This window comes from Notechis scutatus, chromosome 10, assembly GCF_049901735.1.
Source record: "Notechis scutatus isolate UNSWTSFEM ecotype Mainland chromosome 10, rNotScu1.2, whole genome shotgun sequence".
Classification (NCBI taxonomy): domain Eukaryota; kingdom Metazoa; phylum Chordata; class Lepidosauria; order Squamata; family Elapidae; genus Notechis; species Notechis scutatus.
This window is the reverse complement of record NC_142018.1, coordinates 10,241,685-10,263,367: the sequence shown is the minus strand read 5'-3', so window position 1 is coordinate 10,263,367 and position 21,683 is coordinate 10,241,685. Positions and strand designations below refer to the sequence as shown.

At 39.1% G+C, this 21,683-nt stretch overlaps 1 protein-coding gene across 2 annotated transcripts in view; it reads left to right on the top strand.

Annotated features, from left to right (window-relative positions):
- Positions 1 to 21,683, top strand: part of RPS6KA6 (ribosomal protein S6 kinase A6) — a 63,507-nt gene that overhangs the window by 9,079 nt on the left and 32,745 nt on the right. For both annotated transcript variants that reach the window (XM_087972068.1, XM_087972069.1), the window contains exons 2-4: positions 11,959 to 12,018; positions 18,852 to 18,968; positions 20,697 to 20,778. In XM_087972068.1, coding sequence (XP_087828194.1) covers positions 11,974 to 12,018; positions 18,852 to 18,968; positions 20,697 to 20,778 — 244 coding nt within the window. In that variant the 5' untranslated portion in view covers positions 11,959 to 11,973. The remainder of the gene's footprint in view (positions 1 to 11,958; positions 12,019 to 18,851; positions 18,969 to 20,696; positions 20,779 to 21,683) is intronic.

Sequence of the window (21,683 nt, the reverse complement as noted above, 5' to 3'; positions counted from 1 at the left end):
GTTTTCTCCGCGTAAGATTCAAAGTATCTAGGCAACGTTTCGGCGAGGTCCCACTCGCCATCTTCAGGCTGGTGCTTTCGGCTTAGTGCCAGTGCAAGCAAGTTTGTGACTCACAAACAAAAAAATCTCCACACCACAAGCCAGGCAAACACCTGGGCACAAACAGATCCCCCCTGATACCTCCAGCTCAAACACATCCCAACCAGGCACCCAGATGAAACCCAGCTTCCTAACTAATGATAGCGTCCATTTACCCGAGCCAAGCTGCACTAAAGGCCTCCATTAAAGCAACACAATGCTGCCAGCCAATCAAGATACAAAAAGAGCCAAAAACAGACAGAAGATATTAGAGACACCAATCAAGCAGAACACAGCAAACTCCGAGACCAATAAACACAGACCAAGACTCCCAACCAATCAGGATGAAGAAAAACCATTCTGGCACAGCAATAGGCTGCCCCAAATTCAAATCTGAAACCACCGTAAAGTCTGACTCACAGACGGACACAATACAAAGCCTGATGATGGCAGATGAGATTCTGCTGAAACGTTCTACAACTTTAAAGAACAACTACAATGACGGGAAAATACCGAACCAAGCGAACACCATACATATATATATATATATACACACATTTATTCATCCTTATTTACATCTTCCAACACTTTTAGTTTTATTTAAGTCTCACAGATGTCCTCTTAACAATTCTTTTCACTCTTGAGTCCTTCCTTTCTGTCCCCACCAATAGTAAGATCTCTTCCAAATTACATAATATTCCGATTCATCTTTATTTTTCATCTCTAATGTTAACCTATCCATTTCAGTGCAAGTCAGAATTTTATTTATTACTTCATCTTCACTAGGAATTTCTTTCTCTTTCCACTTCTGGGCAAATAACCATTCTTGCCGCAGTGATGAAGGCAAATATTATCAAATATAGCTCTTCCTTATTGTATTTCTTTGGTATAATTCCCAATTAAAAACATTCTGGTCTATGGTCTATTTTAAATCCCATCATTTCTTCCAACCATTTCCCAACCCTGTGCCAAAACTCTTGTGCTCTTTTACATTGCCACCATGCATGGTCATATGTGCCTGCCAAATGACTCATATTAATGACAGTTGCAGGGTTCCGGTCCTGTGATCCCTTTTTGTGACCTTCTGACAAGGTCACAAGGCTCAGTTAAGGACCTAAGTCAAGGACCTTCTTTAGGCAAATTGTGTGTGTGCACGCAAGAAACATCTTCACTACTAGGTTCATGAGAAAAATTGGATGCCAGAATAATATATAACTGCCTAAAATGAAATTATCCAGCCTTATCAAAAGGGATGTTTGTTTAGGATGATGCTATCTGATTTGGAGAAAGCAAATATCGTCATGAATCTGAATTGAACTTTCAATAGCTTGTCAATGCCTCTTTTGTGCACGTGTTCATTGCAGACCTGGTACGAGAAGAAAGCAACTTGGTACCTTGATTTCTTTTAGGATGAAAATCAATACTCTGTGTGTGTGTGTGTGTGTGTGTGTGTGTATGTATGTATGTATGTATATATATATATATATATAGATCCACAACAAAATAGCAGTTACAAGTTTGGGAAGGTTTGCTGATGCGTTGTAAAGGTCAACTGGCTTCTTGGCAGTTACAGTTGGAGATTAATTAAAATATATTCCCTCATATAACTTATAGTTAAATGGTGATCAGGTGTGGTGATGACCATGCTGCTGATCCAGTTCTACAGAGGAATTATTGAGTCTGTCATCTGCACCTCTATAACTGTCTGGTTTGGCACTGCAACCCAACAGACAGACACAGACTTCAGAGGATAATTAGGACTGCAGAAATTTTTTTTACTACCAATCTGCCTTCCATGGAGGACCTGTATACCTCATGAGTCAAAAAGAGGGCTGTGAAAATATTTACAAACCTCTCACATCCTGGACATAAACTGTTTCAACTCCTTCCCTCAAAACGACGCTATAGAGCACTGCCCACCAGAACAACTAGACACAAGGACAGGTTTTTCCTGAATGCCATCACTCTGCTAAACAAATATTTTCCCCAACACTGTTCAGCTATTTACAAAGTCTGCATTACTATTACTATTAACCTTCTCATCACTCCTTATCACCCATCCCCTCCCACTTGCGACTGTATGACTAACTTTGTTGCTTGTATCCTTACGATTTATATGGACTGTTTCCTAGTATGATTATTGTACCCTATGACTATTATTAAATATTGTACCTTATCATTGTTGACGAATGTATCTTTTCCTTTATGTATACTGAGGGCATTTGCACCAAGACAAATCCCTTGTGTGTCCAATCACACTTGGCCAATAAAGAATTCTATTTTATTCTATTCTAACATTTTAGATAGTTTAAAAAGAGCTGTATTCGTGGGGAATTATATTATGAAGAGTTTCTAATCATCTCTTCTTCTTTCCTTTTTTTCTTTTCCATCTTGTCATCCTGAGAATTTCTGGATTTGATAACTGAATCACAGGCAGCAGACCTTGGAGATCAGTTCTCTCCCCTTCCCCAAAGCTTTATTACATTTCAGAAAAATGTCAGAGACAAAAAAAGCAAAGCAAAAAGAATTTTTTAAAAAGAGGGAAGGATGGAGAAAAAGAAAAATTGGGAGAGTGCAAACAAAAAGGGGAAAAAGCTATAGAAAAAAGTAACTTCCAACTTTCTTTTGTACAGGTAAAAACCTAAAAACCAACTGTCTTTGAACTAGAAGAACTATAACAAATAGTGTCCAAGAAAGGGGTCCAAATAGACAAAAATGTAGACGTTGCATGCCAAAAATAACTAGACACAAATAGAATGACAGAGTTGGAAGGGACCTTAGAGGTCTTCCAGTCCAACCACCTGCTCAGGCAAGAAACCTTTTACTATTTCAGACATTTCTGTCCAATCTCTTCTTAAAAACTTCCAGTGTTGGAGCATTTACAATTTCTGGAGGCAAGTTGTTCCACTGGTTAATTGTTCTAGGTGTCAGGAAATGTCTCCTTAGTTCTAGCTTGCTTCTCTCCTTGATTAGTTTCCACCAATTGCTTCTTGTCCTGCCTTCAGGTGCTTTGGAGAATAGCTTGACTCCCTCTTCTTTGTGGCAGCCCCTGAGATATTGTAGCACTGCTATCATGTCTCCCCTAGTTCTTCTTTTCATTAGACTAGACATAACCAGTTCTTGTAACCGTTCTTCATATGTTTTAGCCTCCAATCCCCTAATCATCTTTGTTGCTCTTCTCTGCACTCTTTTTTTCCCCATGCCATCACTCTACTAAATACATAATTCCCTCAGCACTGTCTTATGCCTAAGGACATCTAACCATGTAGTAGGACTGTATTCCTATTATCCTTCTCATCTTTCCTATTAACTACTTTTATTGATATCTTATTATCTTACGATATCACTTTGTTGATTGTATCTTATGCTTTATGATTGTATCTTATGCTTTATGATTTATCACTTTGTTGCTTTTATATATGCTGAGGGCTTATGCACCACAGACAAAATCACACTTGGCCAATAAAGAATATTCTATTCTATATTCTATTCCAAAAGCTGGACAAAGTCTTCTCTTTAATCAAAGCTGTCCATTTGTCCATCTCTGCCAACTCTGTTGATTCACCATCCGTTCTTTCATTGTGATTACATGTGAGCTCTTCCATCTCTGAGCATGCTTGTTGCTGTTATAAAAAAAACAAAAGTTCTGAATCTGTTTGTCTATCAAACCTTTAAAAAAAGGCCTCTGGTTCCAGTTGTAAGTTCAGTAGAAGAAGATCAGCTCTTGGGGTTCAATGGTGAAGAATACCTACTGGCTTCCATTTATGCTTGCAAACTCCTGAAGGCAACTGAGCAGCCATTGTGTGACCCAGCATGAAACGTTGAGTTGGGGCAGTGGCTGTCAGTGCATTGTTCAGATACATATGCCTCATGATGATGCTTGGCTGATGGTTCATAAAGTGCCCGCTTGTTTAGCAGATAAAATAAGGTAAGGACTTACAGTCCAATGTGCAAAACGGGGCCTCTGATCCAGGATGACTTCTTTTCAAGATCTAGTTGCAATGGGATTGCAAATGATTAATGTGTGAATGCTGCCCAAGATCCCATCCCATCCAAGGTCTAACTTCATGTCCTAAAATGTGGTTTGGGGTTCCTTGCTGTGGTCATGTGGAATGAAAGATATGGGAGCTGAAATCCCAACCACTTGGGAATACTAAATTGCTTTTTTTATTTTTTTGTAGACAATATAAATGTTGGACAGTGTTGAGCTTCAGGTTTAGTGACCGTGGTCTCTCTAGACAACAGATTTCCAGATGTTACACCGGCAAGTGTGGTTGGCATTCTGAGAAGCATGTTGGTCTGTCTATTTATTTATAAATGGAGTCTTGTAAGCAACATTTGACACATGGAAGATCAGTGTTTCTTTTTGAGTAATCATAGATGAAATATGGACAGGTATTTTGCCCTGCTGGTGATTTATTTCTCTTTCCAAAGTCAATCTATTGTAATAGGATATAATAACAGATTCTTGAATGCCTGCTAGAGTTTCTGTCTTATATCAAAGAGAATCAAGACTGAGTTATTTTGAGTTTCTTTCTCACCTCACTTCATTGCCAGGCCTAAGTTAATGTTTACAAAGCAATTCATGCATTTCTTCTTCCATCTCATCTCCATATTCTCCTACCCCAACATATATAAATGAAATGCTTTAAGTTCCGGGTTTTTCTTGACCGGAAGGAAACAAGAAATGATGATTGCCCTCTTTGGAGTAAGCTGACGTAGAAAACTATGATTTGAAAGCAGCTTTGGATCCCTACTTCTTTATAAATGTTCATTTTCTCAGAACTGATAAATAGTGAAGAAGTGCAAGGTATACATATCTTTGAGCAGCACTACAAAAGAGAGAAAGTGATTACGTTTTCAATCAAAAGGATGTATAGTATGGATCTTTATTTGGTAAGAAGAATGCTAGTTCAATATGCTACTAGAATACTAGTTCAGTATTCTTGCTGTTAATAATATTCTATAATTCACATAACCATTAAGGTTGCTCGGTGTTCAAATAGCCTTGTAAATAGAGTAAGAATTAAAAAGTAACTTTCTCACACACTTTTCTCCAATTTATAAAATCTTCTGGCCATCTGGACTAATGTTTCGCAACCTTGGCATCTTCCATTGGGGAATTCTGGGAATTGAAGTCCACACATCTTAAAGTTGTCGAAGTTGAGAAACACAGGTCTAAACCATATTCCTACCAGAGGTGTCCAGGCTAATGACTTATATCCAAGCTTACATTAATCCTTCTGAATATTGCAGTTATACAGGCAGCTGTATTATTATGCTTTACAAACATAAATAATGTTTCTTGCACTCTAGAATGGCTTGTTCCCAAATAAATGAGTGTCTCATTCAGGCTCATTCATCCAGTTGCAGGTGGGGGAAAAATTAATAAATTTGGCAGTTTATTAAGATGTTCTTCAGAATTAATGTAGAGTCCTTTTTAATCTGTGGTGAAATCCAGTGTAGTTGTGGGAATGAATGTTAGAGTAAACGTTTTGTTTTAAAGAGAAATAATGTAACATTGATGCTATGGATGTTTACAGTTGTCTACATCAAATAAAGTTTGAAACTATTTGGCTGGAGATATTTTTTTTAGAGTTTATATAATTACTGAGTGTCTGAAAAGCAGATGTTTGCATCTGCACATAAATTTAGAGTGATGGTATTACAGAGAATATGTTCTTCATTAATGTTGCAAAAAACACTTTTATTTCATGTTACTATTGGTCTGGTCTCTCGTTCATTTTATGCTGACAAGAATTTAGTTCCAGTTTGTTTTATATTGCTGCATTTGTGTTTTTTGGAACTGTTTGATGATGTCACAGTGTATAATTGGGGATGATTTGTCATGGCAGGAAAAGAATTCTTCATATATTAGAATGGTTCATTAAAAAAAAAAACAGTCATGAAACATAAGAATGTGGTTAAATTGCTACTGTTTGCAAGCCAGATTGAGTTGAAGCAGGAGAAAAGGATTTGCTTTTGGTGAAGGGTAATTTGCCCTAGTAGAAGGAGGAGGCATTTTGGATCCATGACTTTATTCCAGAACCAATTTCATTTGTTCTTTCTTAATTGAACAGTGTTCAGAAATCGGGGTTTTGTTGAAAAGAACAATCACATGATGGACTTTGTTTACAAGCACTGTTTTAAAAAAAAGCAACCTCATTTTTAAAACATTGAAAGCATTGCAGAGCCAACCAATGTTATGTACTTTACTGTTTTACTTTAGAAATTTACAAGGCTGCCCAGCTCTGCAATGATTCTAGATGGTGTGCTGTGAAAACTAGTGTACCAGACAGTTAAACTCTCCAATGTGAAAAAAGAAGCAGCGATTAAAGACAATCAAATACACAGGACCCATCACTTACTCTCACCTAAGGCTTTAAGAAGGGCCAATTGTTTTCCAAGCTCTCTTGAATGCAGTCCGGGTGGAGGCCAAACCTATCTCAGGAGGTTAGGCTAATCTATGACCTTAATAAAGATTTGATCAACTGATATATCAGGAGGGATATTTTGGTGTTCCACAGGTGGTGCACTAGGTCTGTCTAGTGATATTGCTTAATTGATGGGACCTTAATGGATGGGACTTCCAATGCCATTACAGAAGGTCTTTTAGACCAGGGGTCTCCAACCTTGGCAACTTTAAGACTTGTGGCTGAGGAACTCTGAGTTGAAGTCCACAAGCCTTAAAGTTGTCAAAGTTGGAGACCCCTGTTTTAGATAATCAGACTCTGTGCCAAGAAGGACTTTATAAAGCAGCGTCTTGATTGAGCCTGGAAGCCAATCAAAAGCCAGAGCATCTTATAGAGTGAAGATGTTGTGTGGGCTTGATGAGACATGTCAGTGGAGATTCTGAGTCATCCAGGTCATGGTTGTCGTACAGGTGCTTTTTCAAAAGGTAACTGGACTTTCTTTGTTTTTGCCTCAAGACGTTTCTCTTCCCATCCAAGAATCTTCTTCAGATCTTCTCATGTTCTCTTCATCCAAAAAGCATCTTCAGTTCTCTTCATGAACTGAAAAAAAAACCAACACATATTGGATGGGAAGTGAAACGTCTGCAAGCAGAAACAAAGAAAGTCCAGTTGCTTTTTGAAAAAGCACCTTTGGGGCTTGATGAGATACACCATAATTTGTCCATGTTGCTGCATTCTGGATTTCACTCTAGAGTTTCCAAGTGCTTCTCAAGGACAACTTCATGTAGCTCATTGCTTCGTTAGTTGTGCTTCTGTCTAAAGGGTTCTGAACATACAGAGGTTCTGTCAATATTCATTCAATCCAAGGGCCTTATTGTTAAAAGAATCTAGTCCATCATGGCACACAAGCAGAGCTGAATATCAAATTAGAGTCTGGAAGGGAATACACATCATCTTTGGTGCTGTTCTTTGGAATACTGAAGCTGAGTAATGCATGTGCAGAATTCATGAAATGTTCCTCTCATCCATTGGCCCATCTTCCATGGTAACCTCACTCCATCCTTGCATTTTCATTTTAACCCCATCTAGGCTGGGATAGAGACATGTGCTTGCCACATTTGGATCTTGGCCACTGTTTCAGCAGATGTAAAGAGCAATGCGTCACGGAAGGGTTGTGGTGAAGACAACAAAGATCTCAGTAGAGTAGAAGGGATTTCGTGCAATGCTTAACAAACAACACTGTGCTAGGCCTATTTATTTCTGATCAGAATTCAGGTGTTGGTTTCTTAGTGGATTGAGAGAAGAGTACTTTACATATTCCTTTCTTGCACACCTGCTCATTCTTTAGGATCTGCTCCAGAGATTCTTTTCGTCTTAAGAAACACAAAATATTGGCAAGAAGCTATGTTGTGTTTCCTGAAAGGATAACGGTGGCCTCTTCTTTTTTTAAAATTTTCAAGAGAGCCACAATATCTTCGGTTGTGCTTGGTTTCTGCTGTTCTCTCTCTTATGCCCTTCCTTTTGCACTTTGCAACATTTGAAAGCTTGCAAACTGCCCCTTTGTTCCCAAATGTGTCTTTCTGAGTGTCAGAAAATGGAGTTAGGATAATTTCACAACCAGATAAAATGAACTGACAAAGAGCCAGATGGACTCAGAGAAACTAAAATAACATCAAGGTCTAACATTTTAGGGGGAGAGAAGGCAGCATACATCCAGAATCTCTTTGGTTTCTGATGCCACCATCTCTGCACCATCTACCCAGAGGGCTATTTAAGGCTTATCAAATCATATATCTGCCAGGCACTTCCACCCACTGGTACTCAGATGAATGCACCAAAAACTACCAATGGTTTATTTTAGCTTTTGCATCTCTTATTAGCAACGGTGAGTATCGCAGGAAAGAAAAATACCAAACAGTTCAAAACAATTATTATCCACAACAGAACAGAATAACAGTGTTGGAAGGGACCTTGGGAAGTCCTAGTCCAACCCCCTGCTGGAGACCCTATACCATTTCAGACAAATGACCATCTTTCTCTTCTTAAAAGCCTCCACTGTTGGAGCATCTACAACTTCTGGAGGCCAGTTGTTCCACTGGTTAATTGTTCTCACTGTCAGGAAATCTCTCCTTAGTTTCAGGTTGCTTCTCTCCTTGATTAGTTTCCATCCGATGTTTCTTGTCCTGCCTTCTGGTGCTTTGGAGAATAGGTTGACCCCCTCTTCTTTGGGGCAGCCCCTCAAAGATTGGAACATTTCTATCATGTCACCTGTAGTCCTTTTTTCCATTAAATTGAAGGATTGTGAGTTCTAGTCCTGCTTTAACCATGAAAGCTGCCTTTGGTGACTCCTGAATCATCAGGAGACAGTGAGTTCTAGTCTTGCTTTAGCCACGAAAGCCAGCTGGGTGATTTGAGGTCAGTCACCAGGTGACAGTGAGTTCTAGTCCCATCTTAGCCACAACAGTCAGTTGGGCCAATTTTGTCTCTCTCAGCCCAACTCACCTTGCAGAATCGCCATTATGGAGAAAATAAGAGGAAGAATGTGTGTAGGATATGTTCTCTGCCTTGAGTTATTTGTAAAAAAAATAAAGGCAGGACAAAAAGGAATAAAAACATGTCCAGTTTCATTTTGTGGGCTACATTAAGAACTTTGTGGTAGATGGTTGATGATTCCTGTTGCTTTAATAACCCAGAAAGATATTTCTTAGCATGTGGTAATGGGTGTGTGTAGATATGTGCACATGTAGGATGGGAGAGTAGATGAGTTGTTGCTGAATTATACGATAATTCATCTCACAAAATGAATAATTATTCCCGCATCCTTTATCGGGTTTTTCCAGTTTTTAATGAAGATAATCAACATGTTAGGACAAGAACATATCATCGTTTCTAAAGTTCAACTTTGAACAATTTTTGCAACTTCATAGTAAGGGAAAAAAGACTGAAAAAGATTATTTTACTTAGTGTGACTTTTTATAAAATGGGGCCAATTATTTAAAATTAGGTTGAAGGAAATCTCATGAGCCATCTGTCTAAATTGTAGCAGCTGATGCATTTTCATTTGACTTTTTAAAAGAATTTAGTAAAATTCTCACCTAATTAGCCTCCCTAAACTTCGACACAGTAGATTGATTTGGCATTTCCACTTTTACTTCATCCTCTTTGAGTAGTTAAATAGAATCCAAAGGATGGTTTCATTCTGAAAACCAGGATATTGGCTAACAATCATCTCAAACCCCTCATCAGTTTTTCTGCATTTTCTGAAAAAGCATAAAATCCAGTGAGTGATAATACAAATTAAAAAGACACATTTTTCTCTCTTGAATATAGAACCTTTGCATTATCACGAAACACTATAAAAGTTTTCTGGTTATTCTCATCTTAGAACAGAAGTTTGGGAAGTTATGGTTTGTCCTTCTGTTCCTCTATAAACATCTGAGGATGTTAAGCAAAATATTCCATGTATACTTTTGAAAGCATGTACTGCTTACGTTAGTGTATCTGCTGTGTGGCCTATTGTTATATTCTGTTGCTATGAACTTATGGACTTTAGCAAGTGGCTAGGAGAGCATGTTCCATTGAAAAGTGCAGTTGCATTTAATATTACTTCCTGAAAAAAAGAAGAAGGATGGTGCAATCCTATAGACTGAAAGGAAGCTCCTACTAGCAGTGATTTTCCCCCCTCAAAAAAAATCACCTCAGGCAAAAGATCGTCATAACTTTTTCCATTTCTCTGTCCATTGCATTTCTCCCAATCTTTGAATTCGGTGAACAAATGTGAGGTAGCACTAAAATCTTCATCTCATTAGAGAAGTTGATGGAGTTAGCAGAGATGGCCAAATTGACAGCTTTGATCAAAGAAAAAGCAACAATACGCAAACATTTTTGTTTCTCCTTGGAAACCGCTTCAGGACTTCATGCTTGAGGTGGGGAAAAATATATATGAAACTTTGACTTTGGGCTTTGCCGGTTAGATAGATTTGCTGTTATAGAAATGGGTAGTTTATACTATTATACAAAAGTAAAAAGTTGAGGTTTGATGTTACCATCTTATTCTACTGCACCAAGGGAATCGAAGTCAATGCCTTTCCTTTCTTTTTTCCCCTCTTCTTTTCTACACTTCTCCCTCCCCCATTTTTCTTACTATTTGCTTTTGCATTTTTGTATTTTATATTATAAGCTAATAAAAACTGAGAAAATGTAAATGTTGTGGCCCACCAGTGGCCAGCAGAGCTGGGAGCAGACTCGGACAGTGAGGAGGTTGGGGAGGAACATGGGCCAGTCCTGGAGGCTGAGGAAGGCTCTGATGAGGGCTCTGTGTCGGAGGCAGAGATCGGGCAGAGCTGTTCCGACAGTTATCAGCTGCCTTCGAAGTGGGAGATCAGTGGGGAAAAAGAACAGCCAGAGCCTGTTCCCAGTGTGTGAATGCACACAGCTGCCAGGAGAAGGGAACAATTAAAGGAACAAGGGATGACTCAGGAGTAAAGGCTCAGGTGGACAGTGAATGGCCCCTCCCATAGGTAATAAAGCGGAGTGAAAGGGGAGTGGTGTTTGCAGGAGACAATTAGTTCGTTTAATTAGTGTGCAGACTTGTTCGTGACTCTCAGAGACTCCTTGCCAAGTATTTTCTGGTGCAGCATTGCGCTTGAAAGCTACTGGACTGGCAAACCTCCATGCCTGATGAGGTCTGTGGTTGTAATTCACCCTCAAAAGACTGTTTGCCTGGACTTTGCTGGATGTAAATGATAGGAATTCACATTAGCCTAATAAAAAGGGGTTTTGTCATGATTTTGTGAAGCCTAGGTGAGAACAGCAAAGCCTTCATCTCACTAAGATTATCAGGCAGGTAAAGTCCACCCCCGCTTGATAAAATTGTAGTGGGGAGAGTGGGATGTCACAAAATACTCATTTCTCTAACAAGAAAGACCTGCTTTAAAAAAAAAAAAGGATTGAACTGCTGGCAATGGGCAGAATTAGCCTGTAATAGTGCAATCTAACCACAGGGAGGGAGGGAGGGAAGGAAGGAAGGAAGGAAAGTAGCTATAGCACTTACATTTATATACCACTTCATAGGGCTTTACAACCCTCTCTAAGGGGTTTACAGAGTCAGCCTCTTGTCCCCAACAATCTGGGTCCTCACTTTACCGACCTCGGAAGGATGGAAGGCTGAGTCAACCTTGAACCAGTCAGGATCGAACTGCTGACAGTCGGCAGAATTAGCCTGCAATGCTGCATTCTAACCACTGTGCCATCCCGGCTCTTGTCACTCTTGTACTACACTTGTAACCACTTCACAGTATACTGGATAGTTTAATTTGAATTCGCTAAGATTTGTACCTAAAACAAACTCCCATTTTGGGAGTTGTGCAACAGCCTTCTCAATTTCTTTTCGATGAAACTGTGACCGAAAAAAGAAATGTGATTGCTTATGTGTTTGAACTCATGAGTGACTTTTTTTATTTTGCAGCTGAATGGCATTAAAATGGTGGATGAACCTATGGAGGAAGGAGAACTGTATTCCTGTAATGTAAGTACGTTTGGAATATTCCTCATGATAGGAACTACCGTTGAAGTCTTTCAAAAATAATTTTATATTATATGGTAAGCCTATTGGGATGTAGTCATCAAGGCATTAGATTAAAAACCAGGAAACTGTGAGTTCTAATCCCCTGGGTCAGTGGTCGCAAACCAGTGGGCTGGGGACCACTGGTGGTCCATGAGAAAATTTTGGTGGCTCACAGAGAAATGTCATCCCCAAAGCACCCCCCATAGCAATTAATCCAGGCTGCCCAGGAACACAAGGCTAACATCGGAAAAAGGGGGGAGGGGGGAACTTGCCCCACACGCCTGGCCTGGCCTGACCTGGCCATCGGGCTGCTGCTTTCTGCTTCTTTCTTTCTTCTGCTTTTGGCTGCATGGAAGGAAAGCAGCAAAAGTCTTTCTTTCTCTCCCCCAAACTCTGCCAGAAATGAGTCTTTGGGACCCTGCAAGGCATCCTGCTCCAAGAGGCTGCGCCAGCAAAGACTCATTTCTGGCGGAATTTGGGGGAGAGAAAGAAAGACTTCTGCTGCTTTCCTTGCATGAAGCCAAAAGTCTCTCTCCCCCCCCCTCCCGAGAACAGAGCTGGAGATGATATCCTGCGATCCCAAATAAAGAATGATCGATCGGTAGGAAAACGGGGTGGGGAATTTTCCTGCAGACTTTTTTCCTGCAGCCACCGTCAAGTCAAAATTCATATTAATGGTCCACGGGATTTAAAAGTATGAGTTTGGTGGTCCCTGAGGTCCAAAAGGTTGGTGACCCCTGCTCTGGGTGACCTTGGGCCGGTCATGTTTTTTCAGCCCTAGGAAAGAAGCAATGGTCAACCTCTTCTGGAAAAACTTGCCAAGAAACCTGCAGGGATTATTCAGACAGCCTATAAGAATTGGACAAGATTGAATGCAAGAAAACAAAATTATATGGTACCGGTGTAAAGAGGAGATGAAAGAAATTTTCCTTGCTTGTTCCATCAGGGAAAATTACTTTTTGGGCCACGCCGATGGAAAGTACATACAAAATTATTTGGTTTGCCTAGCTGTGCTTTTAAAATGATTACATATTTTCAATATGCAAGTCTGCATTAAAAAAAATAAAAATAAATCTAATTCTCTAAGAATTGCATCCAGAGCTCCTACTTGTTTGAAGCAGGAAAAAGTGGTAGCCAACAAAAAGTTTTAGTCTGAACATGCAACTGGATTTCCCCCCCCCTCCCCAAATGTCAAGGTTTTTTATTCAAAGGGGTAAAGATGCCCTTCAGTCAAACTTCATTCTTTGTGGTTGTATCCATGCAATTTTCTTGACATTCCAAAGAGAAGCGGTTTGCCATTGCCTTTTCCCAAGATTCTTTTTCTCTATTTTCCAGTCTAGCTGATTCCCTAGGAATTCCCATTTAATTCTCACAATCAAGTACTAACCAGGGCTGATGGCTTCTTAATTTCTGAGATCAGTTATGGTCTACTGAGTCCAGTGGTGGAAAACAACACTGAAAAACAAAGTTTTGCAAAAGTGTCTTGTTTGCAGAAATATTTCTCCTTTCTTGCTTGCAGAAAGTTGTGGGGAGGAATTGTGTTTGATACCTTATCAGCTGATTAGCCATGCTTCCAATGCACACAGTGTTCTAAGAAATTTGTACGGTGGCTAGTTACAGATATAGTTGAGAAAAATTTATTTATTTATTTTATTTTATTTATTTGATTTGCCAATTGTTTACAAGATAAAATAAAATAGTTCTCAGCTCAGAGAATTGAAAAACCCATTACAGCGGAAGGAAGGGTTCTCTTATGTGTCAAATTCATTATCAGAAATACCAAATTGTGTTCTGGTTGGTATATGGTTGGTGTTTTAATTCCATAGTAGTTGTTTAACATGGTGTTGCTTGCTCTGGTTTCATTTTGTCTCGGGGATATCATATCCATCCTTTTCCAATAGCTTGTATTTTTGCTTGCAAACTTAAGTAGGAAATGAGCTCCTTAAAATTATTTTGACAATGAAATGCTAATTCTGGATGACAATTACTCTATTTTATATTTCCCTGCTGATAGTAGAAGGTACAGATGTGATTACACACACATACACAAACACATGAAATATATATTTGTTTCAAAAGCTGGAAAAAAGAAAAAAGAATCCACAAGAGATGTGGAAATTCTCCACGGATTCTAATGCTTATCCTGGAAGAATGTTTCCCACTCATTCCCAACAAATTACATTGTCCTTAACATCAGAACTAGTATCCTAACCATATATTAGTCCGTCTCATCAGTAAATGCGTTGGCTGCTAATTAAAGGGAAGTTATTGGCCAAGGAACTTTATTTGTTCTATGTTTTGTGTTATTCCAGAAATTGCTACTCATAGGATTGGTTCCATGTAAATTAGAACTGATAAAACGCTTAATCTAGGAGATAACATTTTTTTTTTCTTATTAGACAAGATTATTTTTAAATATTAGCAGCCCAAAGTCTGGGAGCTGGAAAATATAATAACTTTGTCATATGGTAATGTGTATTTCAAATCTGGATGGTTCATTTCCTACAAATTAAAGAATGTGTTGTATATTGGTTGGTAAGGTTCTAGTTGGTTTTGGAAATATTTAAACATTTTGAAATGATAACTGCAGTAATCATTAATAAATATTAAGACTAGATTTAAGTAAAGTGGAAGCTTACTAATATTTATAACATTAATTAACACTTACTGCTAATTACTGATGTTCAGTGGTTTGGATGAAATCAGATAAATTTGCTGGAGATAGTATAATAGCTTTAAAATACAGTTTGCTGGTATTATAACTTTCTTGTAATGCTGTATTAATAATGCAGTAAAATAATAGAATACAATAAGAAGGTTTTACTGCATTATGGGAACTGTTGGGATTTATAAAAATAAAAACAAAAATATTGGGATTTTAATTAACAACAATACAATATTACATATATCCATGCCATTACATTTACAATTATACTGGACAGAAATTGTACTGAACATCACTGCTTAAGTCCAGTCACAGTAGTAGGTATGGAACAAAAGATCATAGTTCTTCAATGTAGTATTGAAAATGAAAAGTTTTCTTCTAACTCGTTTGCTTTTTTTTAATAGTTGTGAGAATTTGTTCCTACCTTTTAAGTAGAATCGAGCAAGAAGGAAGTAAATAAATATTGTAAAATCTAATTGATCACTTAAGTTGGATCTTGACCACATTGGTGAATCACTGAAACATCTACAGTAATCTATGCTACAGATGTTCCATATTTTAACATCTAATTAAAACCCTCTTGTGGAAAATCTAAAAGAATTAAGGTCTTAGCAGATAACAGATAATCAGAGTTGGAAGGGATCTTATAGGTCATCTAGTCCAACCCACTTTTCAAGTAGGAGATCCTACACCATTTCTGACAGATGGGAATCCAATCTCTTCTTAAAAGTCTCCAGGGATGAAGCTCCCACAACTTCCGAGGGCAAGCTGTTCCATTGGTTGATTGTTCTCACGGTCAGAAAGTTTCTCCTTATTTCCAGGTTAAATCTCAGGTTTCATCATCAAGCATAGCAACAATGTACATACTCGGTTATGATATTAGACCGTTAGTGTTTGACACCAACATAATATACAGGTTGACATTTCACTGTTATTGTGAACATCTGCATTGTCACTTTCTTCTTGTTTCTGCATTCCAATCTCCTAACTACGAGACTGGACTTTAGAAACAAGAAGAAAATGTAAGTTTTCTGGAAGATGTTTAGGCCAGAACTGAACTCAGCTGGAAGCTGATGGAGCATTATGCAGTTGTACAACACATGTTTCTTTTCTTCTGTTCTGCTGCGCGTGTAGCTGCTGCCCACACTTAACAGCTGTTGAATTTCCAAATTCTGTTCAAAATCTTTTTTTCCCCCTCCCCTCTCTCTCTATTATGTGGCTACCGCTCAGTATTGAGAATTCACTGGAAGCACTGTAGCATTTCAGATCTTTCAGTTGTGTGAGGTCTACGATGACTCAGCTAGCAAGTGTTCCGATTATGGTAATAATCGAGTATAACATCGTTTCCACTGACAGTGGCATTCAAAAGTGTTGTTTTCTTAAGTTCTTATTTAATTACTATTGTGTCAGTTTCCACAGAAACCCGTTCTACTGTCAGATCCAGGTTACCTCAGATCACTTTTAAACATAGAAAACAGATGAACTGCTAAGATCGGTTCATGTAAATGATAATTAAAAACAACAACAACAGTGAAAAGCATCATCATTAAATATTGGATATTGACACTTCAACTTGGACTGATGGATACCATTTCTTTTTAGTTTGTCACTAGGCAACATGGATTCTACCTTTTAATTGCTTCTTTCTTGGACAGGGGTGCCTTTTTAGGGCACGCAAGTCTAGTGCTAACATGCTTTCTAGTATCACCTGAACAAAATATTGCAGTGTTCCAATATCTAAGGGGCTGCCACAAAGAAGAGAAGGTCAACCTCCAGATGGATCTTGACAGACTAGAACACTGGGCCCTATCTAAGAAAATGAAATTCAATGTAGAGAAAAGTAAAGTCCTACACTTAGGCAAGAAAAACTAAAAGTACACATATAGACTGGGTGAAACCAGACTCAATAGCAGTAACTGTGAGAGGGATCTTGGACAAGCAGCTAAATATGAGCCAGCAGTGGGCAGCAGTCGCCAAAAAAGCTAATGCAATCCTAATTTGCATTAACAGAGGGGTACAATCGAAATCAAGGGAGGTAGTAATAGCGCTCTATAAAGCCTTAGTAAGAGCACACCTAGAGTACTGCATCCAGTTTTGGTCAACACATTATAAAAAAGATGTTAAGACTCTAGAAAAAGTACAGAGAAGAGCAACCAGGATGATTAGGGGAATGGAGACTAAAACTTATGAAGAACAGTTGCAAGAACTGGGCATGGCTAGTCTGGGGAAGAGAAGGACCAGGGGAGACATGACAGCGGTCTTCCAATATTTGAGGGGCTGCCACAGAGAGGAGGAAGGGGTCAAGCTATTTTCCAAAGCACCCGAAGGCCAAACAAGGAATAATGGATGGAAAGTGAACAAGGAGAGATTTAACCTGGAAATAAGGAGAAACTTTCTGACAGAACAATCAACCAATGGAACAGAAGTTGCCCTCGGAAGTTGTGGGAGCATCATCACTTGAGACTTTCAAGAAGAGATTGGACTCCCATTTGTCAGAAATGGTGTAGGGTCTCCCGCTTGGGCAGCTGGTTGGATTAGATGACCTACAAGGTCCCTTCCAACTCTGATTATCTGTTATTTGTAACCTCTTCTCCAAAGCACCTGAGGGCAGGACAAGAAGCAACGGATGGAAACTAATCAAGGAGAGAAGCGACCTAGAACTAAGGAGAAATTTCCTGTCAGTGAGAACAATTAACCAGTGGAACTCCTTGCCTCTAGAACTTGTAGGTGCTCCAACACTGAAGGTTTTAAAGAAGACCCCATGCAACCATTTGTCTGAAATGGTATTGGCCTTCCTGTTTGAGCAGGGGGTTGGACTGGAAGACCTCCAAGGTCCCTTCACACTCTGCTTATTCTGTAAAAGAATAAAAGCCACTGATGTAAATGATTAAAGTGATGGAAAAGCTGGGCAAAGAAATGTTGGGCTCAATGTTCTTTTCAAGGAAGTTTTGAGTAAAGATGGGAGAGAATCTGGAGTTCTAGAAGACATTTCTTTTGCAAGGTCATTATTAATCATGCAATTTTATTTATCAGAGAACGCAGAATAAGTCAAATTAGGGTGAATTATTCCTTGGTAAAGTAATATTGGGTTGCACCCTGCCTTTTCCCCCCTGTAATATGTTATTTTTGGATTATGGAAAAATCAAGAAAATTTAAAGAGCCTCAGCCTTATGAACTGAAATAAATATTTATGCTTTTTAATCTTGAAAGCTAAAGGTCAGGGAAATTCTGCAGGTGTGTTCAAAAGTCTAGAAAATAGTGAGTCGCTTCTGAGTGCCTTTTCGCTGGATTCTACAATGATAGAGTTACTGTATAAATAGCCAAGTCTTTTTTTTTTTTAAAGCTTTACTATACATTTACTCAGATTGTGAACTATAGTTCTGCTCCAATTATTTATATTTGAGTAGCTTGTTCAAAAGTGGTACGCCATCTTTGCCTCTTTGTTTGTTACAAGTCATAAACTATAAACAATATCCTTTACAACTGTGGATTAACAACCTTCTAGAGCAGAGGCCTGCAACTTTAAACACTCAAAAGAGCCATTTGGCACCCGTTTCCCACAAAAAAGAAAACCCCGGGAGCCAATAATTTAACGACTGGTGTGACTGAATGGGCGTGGCCAACTCGACATGACTCCCACCCAGTGGGTGTGGGTGGGCATGGCCAACTCAGTCACTGCCACCCAGTCACCTCCTGCTCTGGAATATGGAACGAGTCTCCATCCCCTGCCATCACTCTTACATTCTCAGGCCGGGTGAGGAGTGATGGGGAGGGTGGGGGGGGCAGCCAGTGGTGGGATCAGCCAACAGGGAGCTGCAGCAGAGGGCCAAAAGAGCCGCATGTTGCTCCAGAGCCACAGGTTGCAGACCCCTGTTCTAGGTAAACAAGCAGGGTGTAGATACCTAATGTAGCACTCATTCTTAGCAGTTTTCTTCCTTCCTTCCTTCCTTCCTTCCTTCCTTCCTTCCTTCCTTCTCCCCTCCCTCCCTCCCTCCCTCCCTCCCTCCCTCCTCCCTCCCTCCCTTTTCTTTCTTTCTTTCTTTCTTTCTTTCTTTCTTTCTTTCTTTCTTTCTTTCTTTCTTTCTTTCTTTCTTTCTTTCTTTCTTTCTTTTTCTCTCTCTTTCAATAGGATGAAGGAAGTATCAAAGAGATTCCTATTACCCATCATGTGAAAGAAGGTTGTGAAAAAGCAGATCCAGCACAATTTGAATTGCTTAAAGTCCTTGGTCAAGGATCGTTTGGAAAGGTAACAATGAAAAGAAACCATGTTTATTTTAAATTTGCATTAAATGTCCCATGTAGCCCCTGATTTTATTCCTCTACTGGATACAAGCTAAGTGTTTTTAAGTGTTGGGGGGGACATACTATAGTAAAACCTGTGAGCATTTCAGTAGCAATAGCTATAGCACTTAGACTTATAAACCGTTTCATAGTGCTTTACAACCCTCTCTAAGCCGTTTAGATAGTCACCAACAATCTGGGTCCTCATTTTACCGACCTCGGAGGGATGGAAGGCTGAGTCCACCTTGAGCTGGTCGGGACAGAACTGCTGGCAGTGGGCAGAATTAGCTTGCAATACTGTATTCTTAGCACTGGGAAGTGTGATGACCTGGGGTGTGGCACAAAAGCAACAAAGTCACAAAAATAGGTCAAGTCCCTTTAATACCTCCAACTTGGCCCCCAATGTTCAGTTATCATCAGCTGGAGAAAAAAACTCTCCCAAGAACAGTTTTTAAAGGGAAGAAATTCCATCCGAACCCAAAGTACATATAGATTATAAATAAAAACCAACACAAACCACGCTGCAGCAATTAACAAGACAGGGCAGGATTGATTCTCCATCTGAGGGCTGATGGACAACCCAGGCTTTGCCTCTGTCTTTCTCTCTGACAGCTCCATTCCCTCTTCCCTAAACTCCCACACCACCTCCTCGTCTGATTTGGCTGACGGATCTCAAGTTCTCTAAAGATGGGTTCCAGCACGAGTCTGAAAGCTTGGAATCCCAGATTGGATCCAGCAATATTATCCTGGATCACATGTATTTGCCTCCATTCATGAACATGTGTATTTTCCTAGGACTGGGAAGTAGAGACTGGGAAGTAGATATGCAATTAAAAAAAGACATAGTTGCTTTAAAGAGTTGCCAAGAAGTGCAACCAGCTTTTGAAACTTTTGAATCCAAAGTGCTCCAGATGCTTATGTGCTAGGAAAACAACACTTTTAGATTTTTTTTCCTTATTGGTGTCTAGACCCTGTTAGCAGCTTCTTTGTTTTTCATCATGAACCTAATACCTTATGTTCTTCTCTGGTTGCAATGCTGCAATGCTAGATTTGTACTAGCATTGGCTAAATCACTGGTTAATTCTTCATGAGATTAAAAGTGGCTTTTTAATCTTTTGGAACATCTGCACTTCAACAGTTCAACAGTTGGTTTTAATGGCAACGAACCCAGAAAGCAATACAGATTGTTTAGTTCTGTGTATGAAGTTCCAGAATTCTTAGCAATTGCCTCCCTAGCTAGGGAATTCTGGGAATTCAATGTCATATATCTGGAAGGATTCCAGGTTGAAAAAGTCTGATTTAAGGAATAAGGGAATAAAATCTATACTGAACTTTTAGATGATGGAGTTGGTGATAGGTTTTGTGTGTGTGTGTGTGTGTGTGTGTGTGTGTGTGTGTGTTTTCAAGGGCCACAATTAGATCTGCAGAGGTTTAGGCTGTGTTCTTATGGGATTGCTTAGTATTTCTTTGCAGTGGAATATTTTATTACTGTAAAATTAATTTTGGAGAACTAAGATTTTGTAAAAACAAAACAAAACAGGTGTTGGAAATATTATTCTCCTCTTACATAGCATGCCTTTCATCAGCTCATTTAGAATTAGTGGTTACTAGAAAGAAATTTGTTGGACTACATAAGATATTTGCACATTTTAGTAATGTGTCATAATGTATTTAATCTTTCTTGTTTGTTGAGGTTTTCCTTGTGAGAAAAATAATCGGTCCTGATGCTGGCCATCTATATGCCATGAAAGTCCTAAAGAAGGCTTCGTTGAAAGGTATGCATGATTTAAAATAAAGTTAAAAAATACTTCTGCTGTGTTTGTTTTTATTTGTGAAATATAACCATTTATAACTTAATAATCAACTTTATCTTTAAAATGCTGATAAAGTCCATTGAAGATTGTGGTATTTGAACAGAAATTTCCATAGGAACGAACGTGAAATCATGTTCAATAATGTGAACATGACTTACTGTTTATATGGAAGCAAGTGGTTTCATCATGGTAGATTTTTCACTAACCAACTGGTTGTCCCAAAGGTGCTTTTTCAGGAGGCAACTGGACTTTCTTGTTTTTTGATTAAAGATGTTTTGCTTCTCATCCAAGAAGCTTCTTCAGCTCTGACAGGACGGTGGGGAATGGAAGGATTTATATTCCTTGCAGACATCTGGTCATTTGCATCCTGAGTAGTACTGATGGTTCCTGTAGTAGAATTTCCAGAGAGAGAAAAATTCAGGGACCAGGAGCACTACTCAAGTGACTCTGAGGACATAGACAAACCTCCAAGTAGCCTCAATGACTCTCTAAAAAGGATGGAAATGACCAGCTGTCTGCAAGGAATATAAATCCTTCCATTTCTCACCTTCCAGTCAGAGCTTGAGAAGCTTCTTGGATGAGAAGTGAAACATCTTCAAAGGAAAAACAAGAAAATCTAGTTGCCTCTTGAAAAAAAGCACCTTTGGGACAAATCATTGCTTGGATGACTGAGAATCTCTACAGACTTCTAGCCAACTGGTTATAGATTTCTTAGCCCTATCATCAGTCCCTGTTGCAAAAATCTCTTTGTCTAATCACAGAGATGTAGTAGTGATTGCTTAGACAGTGTTGGCAAATCTTTTTGGCACCGAGTGTCGAAACGGGAGCATGTGCACATGTGCAGAGGCACACTGGAAAATCGGAAG